The sequence below is a fragment of the Bubalus kerabau genome, chromosome 2, assembly GCF_029407905.1.
Source record: "Bubalus kerabau isolate K-KA32 ecotype Philippines breed swamp buffalo chromosome 2, PCC_UOA_SB_1v2, whole genome shotgun sequence".
Taxonomy (NCBI): domain Eukaryota; kingdom Metazoa; phylum Chordata; class Mammalia; order Artiodactyla; family Bovidae; genus Bubalus; species Bubalus kerabau.
The window spans coordinates 18955286-18968004 of record NC_073625.1 but is presented as its reverse complement, the minus strand read 5'-3'; the positions used below and the strand labels follow the sequence as shown (position 1 = coordinate 18968004).

Below are 12719 nucleotides of genomic sequence, written 5' to 3'. Positions count from 1 at the left end.
TATTTATGAAAAATGTAATAAACAAGAATAAGCCGTGTCATTTAAAGGTATTTCAAAAGGCATTTTATTATATAGTAAATGTTTCTCAAACTTGTTCCATTTAAGTTCTTTTCCTAAAATAGCCTTTTAATTTGACTTCTGGCAAATACTTATTCCTCAAAGGTTGAGCTAAATTTTGAATGTAGTGATTTTTGCATAGAAGCTAAATTTAGCAATTAGCAGTCTCCCACTTTTAGTTCAAATCTAAGTGAACTTTTAAAAGTCTAAAATACACTGGCCTCTCCCAAGACCTAGACTCTGATATTAACAAATACCAAAAGAGATGTGCAAACGGGAAACTATGTGATTCTTTTTTTAAATGTTTGAAATCATATAATCATTTTTCCACTTGACCCCCCCTCACCCCCAAATAAAAAGGATCTTCAGTAAACCTGTGGAAACTTGAGAAATCTTCTTGTTTTTCTTCCCCACATCTCCCTATTTATATATTTTAAGTGCCACTTGATACGGCAAACAAATGTAAATGATGTCTTTTCAAAGTTCCCTGGCTTCCTCTGTGAAGTCATCTAAAATTCTGGAGCCATAATACAAACCAGCAGATAAAAGTGGGAGGCTCTAGAGAAACATCAAGTGCCTTCAAATGATTAAATGAAACCACAGGAGCGCTCTTTTTTTTCTTTTCCAGTTTGTAGAAGGGATTGTGTTACTCCTTTAAGTGATACTCTTAAGTGAATGAGTCATGAGATTTTAGTTCAGGAGAATCCAAGTTACTTGAGACTACAGGTATGTATATTCTCATGTGTTCGGTGTGTGTTTGTATGTTTGGTATGGATAGTGTTTGTCGCACAGACCCTTTGAAAGACAGGTAGGTTGCTGACTTTAGGATCAAACCAAATAGCTCCCACCTCTGCCTCTGATGACCACCCCTCCAGCTGGGTTTCCAGCCCTGTCAACTCACTTCAAGCCTTCCCAGCCTCTCACCACTTCTCTGTAGAATTCTCCCTTGCATACTGCACAGTGTGGGAAAGAGTCCTCAACACTCAGGTGACATATATTGTTTTAAAATAGCTGTTGTATTTACATCCCAGGTTAGCAGCAGTTATGATAGCAGTTAAAATAGCTTTCTGATGGAAAGCTGTTTTTCATAGATCCCGTAGTGGCCTAAGAAGGGCTCCACTGTCCTTTGGGGAGAGTCTCACCACCTTACCGTGGTACTCTGCCCCTCTCACCAACACACAGCCTCTGGGAGTCTGTGCTGGCATCTCATGTCCCATCTTTGCCTCGGGGCTTTTTGCTCAGTGCCCATTCTCTGGCAGTAAATTCAGTCCTTTTGCAGATTAGCTACTTGTCCTATAGAAGTCATCTTATCAGTCTGCTCTTTTGGAAAACCTGTCTGACTCGCCAGAGGAGAGAAATTCATTGCCCTATTGGATCAACTGCCTTACTAGATGAGTTGCTGCTGTGGAATTGTGTTCATTCCTTTAGAGAAAACTTGTCATGCTGTATTCATAATGTCTCCATAATAGTATGTATACATCATACTGTATCAGGTATTGAAATCGCTAATTACTCTCTACCTCCCCTCTGTAATCTCCAAGCTTCCTGAGTAATAAGACTGGATGTAGTGTTAGACACAGTAGTAGTTAATAAATACTTGCTATATTGATTCTTCAGTTCTGCTTGTAACTCACCAGAACTTCCACCCAGCAACCTGTTTTTAATCCTTGGGCCTCGTGGTACAAATCTAATTCCACCTTTACATGCTAGCCCTTCAGAATGTAGATTTCTGGCAGATGGTTCTCCAGGGAAAAAAATGAGATATTCCAGAAAGTGTGGTTTCTTACACGTGGGCAGAACACACTTAATCTACTTGAACACGAGCAGTCACTGTATAGCTTTCCTTCTAAAGAAGGATAAGCAAAGATCTTACAGTTTTCCTTCTGATGAAGTAAGGAAGACAGTTAAAGGTGTGAATACTGACTACATTTAAGTTGGATGATAGGCGTAAGAAGTTACTAAAAGTAGAGACATTCCACTGAGATCAAATTTTCAAGCTCAGTTTTATTTTAATAACTGGTGGTCCAGTGGCTAAGACTCCACACTCCCAATGCAGGGGGACCGGGTTCAGTTTCTGGGAACTAGAGACGGTATGTGCTTGTGCTTAGTCGCTCGGTCATATCCAACTCTTTGTGACCCCATGGACTGTAGCCCGCCAGGCTCCTCTGTCCATGGGATTCTCCAGGCAAGAACACTGGAGTGGGTTGCTATGCCCTCCTCCAGGGGATTGTCCCAACCCAGAGATCAAACCCAGGCCTCCTGCATTGCAGGCAGATTCTTTACCACCTGAGTCACCAGGGAAGCCCATCTGCCACAAAAAAAGATCCTGCAGGTCACAACTAAGACCTGGCACGGCCAAATAAATAATTAATATTAAAAAAAAATAATAATAATACCTGGGAAGCTCTGAAGTGGGGTCTGGAAGCATACACATCCTTGGGAAATGCACTCTGAACTGCATGGCTACCCCCAGATTTAGACAAACTACATTCCAGGGAAGAGGAAGAATGATTTTGATGTTCCATGGCAAAAATAACTTTTCAAGAAATCATTAACTTTACCCAGAGAGAGGTGAGTTATGTGGTAGTGGGTAGGGGAGGGAGTTGGGAAGGAAGGAAAGAGCAAATGGAAATCCTTTTTACAGTTAGGAGTGACTTTGATGCGGAAGAAATTGGAATCTATTAGAAATGTGTGAGGAGGGTAAACAGCTTTATCAGAAAGAACTCAGCATTAGGTTTTTGAAGGCGGTAGCTTTGTTTTAGGTATTTTTTCTCATCCCCCGAAATTAAGCATAAATGCATCATCTTGTTCTGTGATGACCTAAAGGAGTGAGATGGCAGGGTTGGGAGGCTTGTGAGGGAAGGGATTATATATATATTCATAGAGCTGATTCACTTCCTTGTACCACAAAAACTAACACAACATTGTAAAGCAATTGTGCTCCAATAATAAAATTTTTAATGCATCATCAAAAGTGCCAGGGTGATGATTCAGATAATACTCTCTGGCTCCATCCTAAAAAGGGCATGTCAGCCTGTTTCTCGGACACATACTCTCAAGAAATGTTCCCAGTGGGCGCCCCCCCCCCCCACCCCTGTTTATTTCCAGCACCGTTTGCCCCTTTGGACTTGATTCTCATCTAAAGATATTCTGAGTGTGGGAAAAAAATAACTACCAACAAAACCTTGTGATAAGTTACTGTGAACCCTCAGGCTGGCTTCTTGTTCTTCGTTCGCAATGGGATCAGAGGAACGAACAGAACTTTCCCGGGAGCCAGTGTGAAGTCTCCACACCATGGGCTCTAGCCACAACCTCACAGCTGCCCGGAGAGGCATCTTCTGGGACTCCAGCCTCACCCTGCATAAGGCTATTCTTCTAGCAGGTCTCCCAACTAAACTTCCCATTCTCATCTCTTTTTATTCATTCTTATGAAAGGTCCGGAAGCAACTCTCCAAACAGCTTCTCTTCCGTCTAGGAAACATTTGCAAACTAGTCTTGTCTCCCACTGGCTGGCCTGCGGCCACTGGTTACACTCACAGCTTCTTCTCATAGTTCACCATCTGAGCCCCAAACTGTATGTGCCGTGGGCTTCATAATTCGTTTACCTGATCGTCTCTAGCTCCTGCATCCTATGCTGGGCCTCAGCACTGTTTGAGAAAAACAGTGCTGAGAGAAAGAGAAAAACTCGAGGGGATCCAGCACAGTGAAAATGATTGAAAGTTTGGAGAAAGGAGCTGCAAGAGAAAAGGGTGAAGGAAGTGCGTAGGTTCGGCTCTGAGAAAGAGATGGACAGGGAAAGAGGTGGAGAACAGTCTACAGTCCCATAGCTTGCTTCCTTTTCATCACAGTTACCATATTGTCCATAAAGATACTTTTAAACAATTGTATTCCTTATTTGGGAATAATCTGTATTTGGGGCTTCCCTAGTAGCTCAGTTGGTAAAGAATCTGCCTGAAATGCAGGAGACCCAGGTTCAATCCCTGGGTTGGGAAGATCCCCTGGAGAAGGGAATGGCAACCCACTCCAGTATTCTTGCCTGGAGAATTCCATGGACAGAGGAACCTGGAGGGCTATAGTTCATGGGATCGCAAAGAGTCAGACACGATTGTGCGACTAACTTTATTTTTCTTTTCATTCCTTATTTAGTGATATACTCTTTGTGTTGTTGTTCATTGTTCAGATTCTCAGTCATGTCTGATTCTTTGCAACCTCATGGAGTATAGCATGCCAGGCTTTACTGTCCTTCACTATCTCCTGGAGTTTGCTCAAACTCATGTCCATTGAGTCGATGATGCCATCCAAACATCTCATCCTCTGTCATCCTCTTCTTCTCTAGCCCTCAGTCTTTCCCAGCATCAGGGTCTTTTCCAGTGAGTTGGCTCTTCACATCAGGTGGCCAAAGTATTGGAGCTTAAGCATCAGTCCTTGCAGTGAATATTCAGGGTTGATTTCCTTTAAGGTTGACTGGGTTTTGATCTCCGTGCCATCTAGGGGACTCTCGAGAGTCTTCTGCAGCACCACAGTTTGAAAGTATCAATTCTTAGGCATCAATTCTTTGTGGTCCAACTCTCACATCCGTACATGACTACTGGAAAAACCATAGCTTGAGAAATATCAATAACCTCAGATATGCAGATGACACCACCCTTGTGGCAGAAAGTGAAGAGGAACTAAAAAGCATCTTCATGAAAGTGAAAGGAGAGTGAAAAAGTTGGCTTAAAGCTCAACATTCAGAAAACGAAGATCATGGCATCTGGTCCCATCACTTCATGGGATATAGATGGGGAAACATTGTCAGACTTTATTTTTCTGGCTCCAGTATCACTGCAGATGGTGACTGCAGCCATGAAATTAAAAGACGCTTACTCCTTGGAAGGAAAGTTATGACCCACCTAGATAGCATATTCAAAAGCAGAGACATTACTTTGCCAACAAAGGTCCATCTAGTCAAGGCTATGGGGTCACAAAGAGTCGGACACAACTGAGCCACTGAACTGAACTGAGCACGTTTTGTTTCGCCATTCATCAGTCGATGGACACTTGAGTTGTTCCCACCTTTTGGCTGTTGTGCAGAGCCTAAGTTTTAACTGGCATGTATACATTACAGCCTAAACTGAGGGCCACCCCAGGGTGGAAGCTCCTGTCTACTTGGGCATCACATCTTGTTACATCTAACTCTGCATCGCACTGACTTTTCTAGAAGTATTTTCAAGAGTCAGGAGGTCTGAGTTCTGAAATCCAGGTGTGTCACACGTCCATTGTGGGAAATAGGACCAGTTTCTCAGCTTCTCTCACCCTGAGGTTTCTCAGTGTCTTAACAGGGAAGCAGTTATACCTGCCCTTCAAGGTTATTTTGAGACACATAATATCTAGTAGTTGTGTGTGTGTGTTTTTAAATTTTTATTTTAGTATAGTTGATCTACCATGTTGTTAGTTTCAGGCATACAGCAAAGAAATTATACATATATCACCCCCCCCCCCTTTTTTTTTGTAGCAATTGTTTTTTAAGTGGCTCGTTTGCTGAGATTTAGGTATTTTTCTTCTGTATATTTTTACTGACATAGGATTTAACAGGTGTAAAATTAAGAAAATGTAAAATCCACTATCCAGAAGTAATCCCAATAATATCATTGAATATGTGTTATATCCACAAGGATTTTTCCAAATCTTTTACATTACCTTATTTAATTCTCATGGCAGCCTATGAGAACAGGCATTCCCTTCCTCCTTCTCTTCCCCTTTTTCTCTTTAATAATTTTCAGATAAGGAAGTTTGGCCTTAAAGAAGTTACTAACTTCTCCAGTTGTGGTTGTTTTTAGTCCCTAAATGATGTCCAACTCTTTTGCGAACTCATGTTGTTCTGTAACCTGTTTACTTTTTTAGTGTTTTGTCAACGTTTTTCCGTATTTATACATACAGATTTCTCATATCATCCTTTTCAATGGCTATAATAATACGCCATTTTAAAATTATTTAGCCACACTCCAGATTTGAACAATAAGGTCCTCCCTCTCAATTTAAAAAACCAAAACCTTGGTTAACCAGCTCCCAGTTCTAGATTTGTGAGAAATCTCCCTGGCACCAGAATGGTTTGGACAAATCCTTTCTACTGTCAAGGTGTTCTGGTATCTTGACTCCTAAGGAGGTGGAGAAGTCCCACAGACTCCTTGGTTCCTGCATGGATCACCTACCCGGATCACCTACCCGGGCTCAGAAGTCATGTCAGAGCCAGCCAGCCTTTCTCCTCACTCTCTCATGCAGGTTTCTCTAGTTTTATGTATTAGTGTAAATCTGGAAAAGACCAACACTAACAGCCAACCAAAATCACTGCAAACTGTGACTACAGCCTTGAAATTAAAAGACTCTTGCTCCTCGGAAGGAAAGCTATAACCAACCTAGACAGCATATTAAAAAGCAGAGACATCAAATTGCTGAAACAGGTCCGTATAGTCAAAGCAATGGTTTTTTCAGTAGACATGTACAGACATAAGAGTTGGACCATAAAGAAGGCTGAGCGCAGAAGAATCGATCTTTCAAACCTGGTGCTAGAGAAGACTCTTAAGAGTCCCTTGGACTGCATGGAGATCAAAGGCAGTCAATGCTAAAGGATATCAACCCTGAATTTTCACTGGAAGGACAGAAGCTCCAAAATTTTGGCCATCTGATGCAATGAGAGGACTCATTGGAAAACACCCTGCTTGAAGGGTCTTTTAGGACCCTGGGAAAGATTGAAGACAAAGGAGAAGGGGACCACAGAGGAAATGAGATGGTTATATAGCATCACTGGCTCAATGGACATGAAGTGAAGTGAAGTTGTTCAGTCGTGTCCGACTCTTTGCGACCCCATGGACACTAGCCTACTGGGCTCCTCCGTCCATGGGATTCTCCAGGCAAGAATACTGGAGTGGGTTGCCATCTTCTTCTCCAGGGGAACTTCCCGACCCAGGGATCGAACCTGGGTCTCCCACATTGTAGGCAGATGCTTTACTGTCTGAGCCACAAGGGAAGCTCAATGGACATGAATGATAGCGAACTCTGGGAGATAGTAAAGGACGGAGGAGCCTGGCGTGCAGCAGTCCATGGGTTGCAAAGAGTCAGACGTGACTTAGCAACTGAACAACAGGCGACCTTTTAGAGTTTGAAGGTAATCTGATCATCCCAGACCTGAGATCCTCATGCAGTAGACATACTTTTCCATTCAAATGAAGAAGCTCAGTTAGGTTGAGCCCTCCAGTTGTCTTTCGGTATTTCAGGGCTTCTAACCAGGTTAGGATGCCCTGTTCTCTCAGATGAACTCTTCCTCATTCACATCCCAAGAATGAGTGCAGTCTTCAGGAATGAGGCGGGTGGGGAGGGGGGATTGCAGAAGTAGTGCTTGGCAAGTTTTTACTGTTTATCTTACTGTAAAGTCAACACTGTGGCTCTTCACCTCCTGCACAATTAAGACGTAGGCTTTTTCTTATGGTTGTTCTTACACTTGATGCTTAAATCTTTCTGATTTTTATGAGGCAAAGAGATGGAGAAAAAATGGAAAATATAGTTTGACCAGTTAGGGACTGAGGTGCATCAGCTTTGGAGCTGCGGTTCTAACTTAGTCCTGTCGTAGCTGGTGGAATTGGGTGACCGGGGACGTTAGAACAGTTTCCAGAGGTACTTGGCCAGTTATGTTTATGAGGTTAAGTGGAACTTTGAGTGGATCAGATTCTCTTAGAGAAGCTAAAGGGCAGTGAGACTTCTTTGAAAGGAAGCCTTGTGCTATTAAAAAAGAGCACTGTTGTTTTAAAAAATAAGAGAGTAAATGTCATATAGTTAACAAAGCTGTATCTTCCAGTGATCATCAACTTATTCCTAGTAAAAAGAGAGAAAGGAAAAAAAGTATTCGTCACTCAGTCGTGTCCAACTCTTTGTGACCCCATGGACTATAGCCACCAGGCTCCTCTGTCCATGGAAAGGGTACCCACTCCAGTCTTCTGGCCTGGAGAATTCCATGGACTGTAGTCCATGGGATCACAAAGATCACAAAGACACAACTGAGCGACTTTCACTTCAGTAAAAAAGTTGAACAGTAAATATGAAACACAAAGGACTTCCCTGGCATGCCAGCAGTTAACCCGGCCCTGCAGGGGACACGAGTTCAATCCCTGGTCGGGAAACCAGGATCCCACATGCCACATGGTACAGCTAAAACATTAACAACAACAGCAACAAGAATGAGGAAGAAACATGAAAAGTGGCTTAGAGCACGCATTCCAAAGCTCCAGTCCTTGCTGTCTCCTCCAGGAAGGTGCAGACCCAGACAATTTGATGACCCAAGGGAATTTCTTGTCATTAGCATAGATTTCCTATAGCATAGACATCATTGACACTCCCAGACTCACCTCCTTTCCTATGTTAATGTCATAGGATTAAGTTGTTAGCTACCACCGCGTGCTCTGGTACATTTACTGTCTGAGCCCCAAATTTTCAGTTCCTTTTTATGCTGAAGCTATATCATAGTCTGTATTTTTATCTGAGGAAACTGAGGCTTGGAGAAATTAGATAAAATTGTCCAAGTTGGCACAGCTAGCAACATTTACAGCTAAAATGTAGGAGAGAAACACTGGTTTGACTTTCAGGTGAAACTTTTTTTTTTTAGTTGGAGTATAATTGCATTACAGTGTTAATTTCTGTTGTACAATATAACTGCTGTATGTATAACTGAAGTGAATCAGTTATATGTATACATATATCCCCTCCCTCTTGATCCTCTTTCCCACCTCCCTCTCATCCCATCCCTCTAGGTCATCCCAGAGCAATGAGTTGAGCTCCTTTGTGCCATGGGAGCTTTTTACCGTATTTTTGGAATTATGTGCACTACTGATCCAAGGTCATTTATTCTTCCCTTGTCTAGTCCTTTTTGGTGACCATTTGCGGACTCCCTGGAGAGTTTATAGCTGTTCCAACACTTTCCAGATGACAGATCACATCATCCTAACAGCCTGCCATCTTGAAATTAATAAGTTCTATTTCCAAATAGTTGTTTTTCAAGAACATTCTTCCCCACCCCAAGATCACCAAGATACATTCAATTAAGTAGGAATTACCTTCCCTGGTGGTTCAGCTGGTAAAGAATCTGCCTGCCATGCAGGAGACCTGGGTTCGATTCCTGGGTTGGGAAGTTCCCCTGGAGGAGGGCATGGCAACCTACTCTGGTATTCTTGCTTGGAGAATCCCAATCCCATGGCCAGAGGAGCCTCACGGGCTACAGTCCATGAGGTCGCAAAGAGTCGGACATGACTGAGTGACTAAGCACAGCACACATTTCAGTTGTGTAGATAATAAGGTTCCTTCATGGCTCATCATTACTGTCCCGAATTTGGGCTGGAGAAGTTTTAAATGATGGCATTCACCTGGCATCTGGTCCACAGTAGGTACTTAGCAAATATGTGTTGAAGCCATTGACAGAGATGCTATCAAACATGAGAAAAAGTGGCAGTGTGCATACTGAGTCGTGTCTGACTCTTGGTGACTCCGTGGACTGTATTTTCGATGCTCCTCTATCCATGGGATTATCCTGGCGAGAATACTGGAGTGGGTTGCCGTTACCTTCTCCAGGAGATCTTCCCAACCCAGGGATGGAACCCTCATCTCTCGTATCTCCTGCATTGGCAGTCCTTTACCTCTAGTGCCCCTGAAAGCGAAGTCGCTCAGTCGTGTCTGACTCTTTGCGACCCCGTGGACTGTCGCCACCAGGCCCCTCCATCCATGGGATTCTCCAGGCAAGAATACTGGAGTGGGTTGCCATTTCCTTCTCCAGGGAATCTTCCTGACCCAGGGATCGAACTCAGGTCTCCCACATTGCAGTCAGATGCTTTAACCTCTGAGCCACCAGGGAAGCCCACCTGTGTCCTGACTAAATTGACATTTTTGCATCCCTTGGGCTATATTCATTCATGCTGGCCCAGTACCCTGAGCTGGTACTGTTTCCCTCAAAACTATGCACATTCTCTTGTAAACATTCGGCCATGCCTTATGACTTGCTGGATCTTAGTTCCGTGTCCAGGAATTGAACTGGCACCCTCAGCAGTGAAAGCGAGAGGAGTCCTAGTTGCTGTTGCTGTTGTTAGCTGAAGGCCACCGGTTATTTCATCCAGCTTGTGGCTCAAGGTTCAACCCTCTTAGAAAACAGTTTATTCAGCGCCACCCTCGAGTGCGCAGATGGAAGCGCAACCTTCAGTGGTAAAGTGAGATCTGTGTCTCTTCTGAGAGTGCAGGGGACCAAGGAGAGCAGCTTTTGCAACAGATGTTTCTGGAAGTGGGAGTTTGTTTGTATTAGTTTTCCTCTGAGGTCACTAGATTATAAAAGTGAATGCATCGAGGAAAGCGAGTTCTACATGTTCTCAACTACGTTACCTGTGGACAGAAGTGTTCTGATGGCTATTTTCCTGTAACTTTTTCAGAGTTCACAGTAATGGGAGGTATGAGACTTCCTATTTAAGTAATTGATTTCTAACCTCCTGAAAGAAATGTTAAAACACCTTGGCACAGAGAAATGTTTAAGCAGCCTTTGCCATACCCATCAGCGTTCCTGTGCTGAGATAATCTGATGTTAAGTAAAGAGTGATGATGATATTTCATTCAGTTCATTTTTTAATGTGGACCATTGTTAAAGTCTGTAGTGAATCTGGTACAGTATTATTTCTGTTTTATGTTTTGGTTTTTGGCCTCATGGCATGTGGGATCGTCGCTCCCTGACCAGGGATTGAACCTGCAACCCCCTGCATTGGAAGGTGGTCTTAACCACTGGACCACCAGGGAAGCCCCTTGGTTTGCTTTTTAATATTACCAAATGACAATCACCACAGTGCCATGAGGAATAAATGGCCTCGTTATTTCAAATGTTCCTCCTCACTTTCCAAGTGCCATTCAGGGACCATGGCAAGGAGAGCTTGGGAAAGCTTGCTCGTGGAGGGGCTTTTTTGGCATTCATCATGCATGCGATGTGGCTGTCATACCCCCTGGGCTTTGAGAGTCTGGAGGGCGGGGGTGAGGTGGTGATGGCCGTGGTTGTAGTAAAGTGCCCAAGCGGCCACAATCAGGAAGGTGATAAATGACACAGCTGCCTCTAGGTTAAGTAATGTGCTCAATTTTATTTTTTATAGAGGGTTTTTTTTTTTTTTTTAATATGGACCGTTGTTAAAGTCTTTATTGAATTTCTTAAAATATTGCTTCTGTTTTTAATGTTTGGGTGTTTTTGTTTTTTTCTTTTTTGCTGTGTCTTCAATTTTAAAATTGCAGTTTGAATTTGAATTTCTAGGAGTCCAAATTATAGTATCACCCGAGAAACTCTGAAATATCCATCTGTCTCTAGAGATGATGACATTTGACTTCAGTGGGTCTTATGTAGGACCAACACCTTTTGGTGTAGAGGCTGTACCTTTTCAGTGATTGGAAAGGCCCCTTGAGATACAACAATATTAGCATAAGCGAATGCCTATTTTTTCCTGATTTCCAAAAGATGGGTAAATTCCCTTGAGTTTTACAAAGTATGCTTGGAACTTTTTGACATAGCCGTGCATATTGAAATCAGAATTATTTTCAGAATAGTGAACTACAGACTACAATTGCTCTGACATGAGAGAACCGGCAAAGAAGGGAGCAGGGATGACATGGGTTTTACCAGGCTGGCCCACCCGCCTGTCATCTGTGTACTCAAGATGTAACACTCTGCCAATGACTTGTGAATATTCTTGTCCTTCCCTGTGGATAAGTCAAGGGCACGGAACCTGGGGTGCGCAGTGGACATAGATGGAGAACCGAGAGGGATAGAGTTCCTGAGCTCATAGAGCAGGAGGTGGGAAGGCATGAGAGCAGGGGCTCTATTCAGATACACAGCTTCATTCAGAAATGCCTCACGTGGCCAGAGGCTAGCGTGCTCCTGCCTGTGTGTGGATTTGTATTGTTTGTACTCTGCGGCAGTGGTCCCCAACCTCTGGGATCTAATGACTTAATCCACTGAGGTGGAGCCTATGAAATAATCATAGAAATAAAGTGCACATTAAATATAATGCACTTGAATCATTCCGAAACCATCCTCACCTCACCCCTCCCACCCCACTGTGCATGGAAATATTGCCTTCCACAAAAGCAGTCCCCAGTATCAGAAAGGGTTGGGGATCACTGCCTAAGGTGTATTTTGAGGTTCTGCTTCATTATCTCCTAGAGTCATCTTCAAGCTCTTAAAAACGGACAGCTATGACAGATTATTAAAATCTCTGCCTTTACTTCCAGGACCAGGGCCTGTGCAGATTTAGACTGATATTTTCTTAAAAGTCAAGGGAATGTGCCAAATCATACATCGTTTGGGTTGATCATTTCCTAATTTTACGTGTGCTTGACAGTGTGATAAGTTGCAGGCACTTGGTAATATCAATTAAATTTAACAGACTTTGTTTTAATGTCATACAAAATGTCCCTCAAAACTATGCACATTGTAAACTTGTAAACTTTACTCGGCCATGCCTTAGGACTTGGTGGATCTTAGTTCCGCGTCCCAGAATTGAACTGACACCCTCAGCAGTGAAAGCAAGAGGAGTCCTAGCCTCTGGACCATTTGGGAATTCCCTAGATTTAATGAACTTTGATTGAATATCTTTTGTGTGCCAGACAGAAGTGATGGGAGT

The 12719-nt window shown here is 43.0% G+C and overlaps 1 protein-coding gene and 1 non-coding gene across 18 annotated transcripts in view; both read left to right on the top strand.

The window, feature by feature from the left end:
- The window catches only part of RBPMS (RNA binding protein, mRNA processing factor), a 249869-nt gene that overhangs the window by 196239 nt on the left and 40911 nt on the right, over positions 1–12719 (top strand). For 2 of the 17 annotated variants that reach the window (XM_055567183.1, XM_055567184.1), the window contains one exon: positions 686–783. The exons of the other annotated variants lie outside the window; for them this stretch is intronic. In XM_055567183.1, coding sequence (XP_055423158.1) covers positions 686–732 — 47 coding nt within the window. In that variant the 3' untranslated portion in view covers positions 733–783. The remainder of the gene's footprint in view (positions 1–685; positions 784–12719) is intronic. 17 annotated transcript variants of the gene reach the window in all.
- On the top strand, positions 3978–4049 carry TRNAF-GAA (transfer RNA phenylalanine (anticodon GAA)). Its single transcript has one exon. It is a non-coding gene; the product is annotated as a tRNA-Phe (tRNA).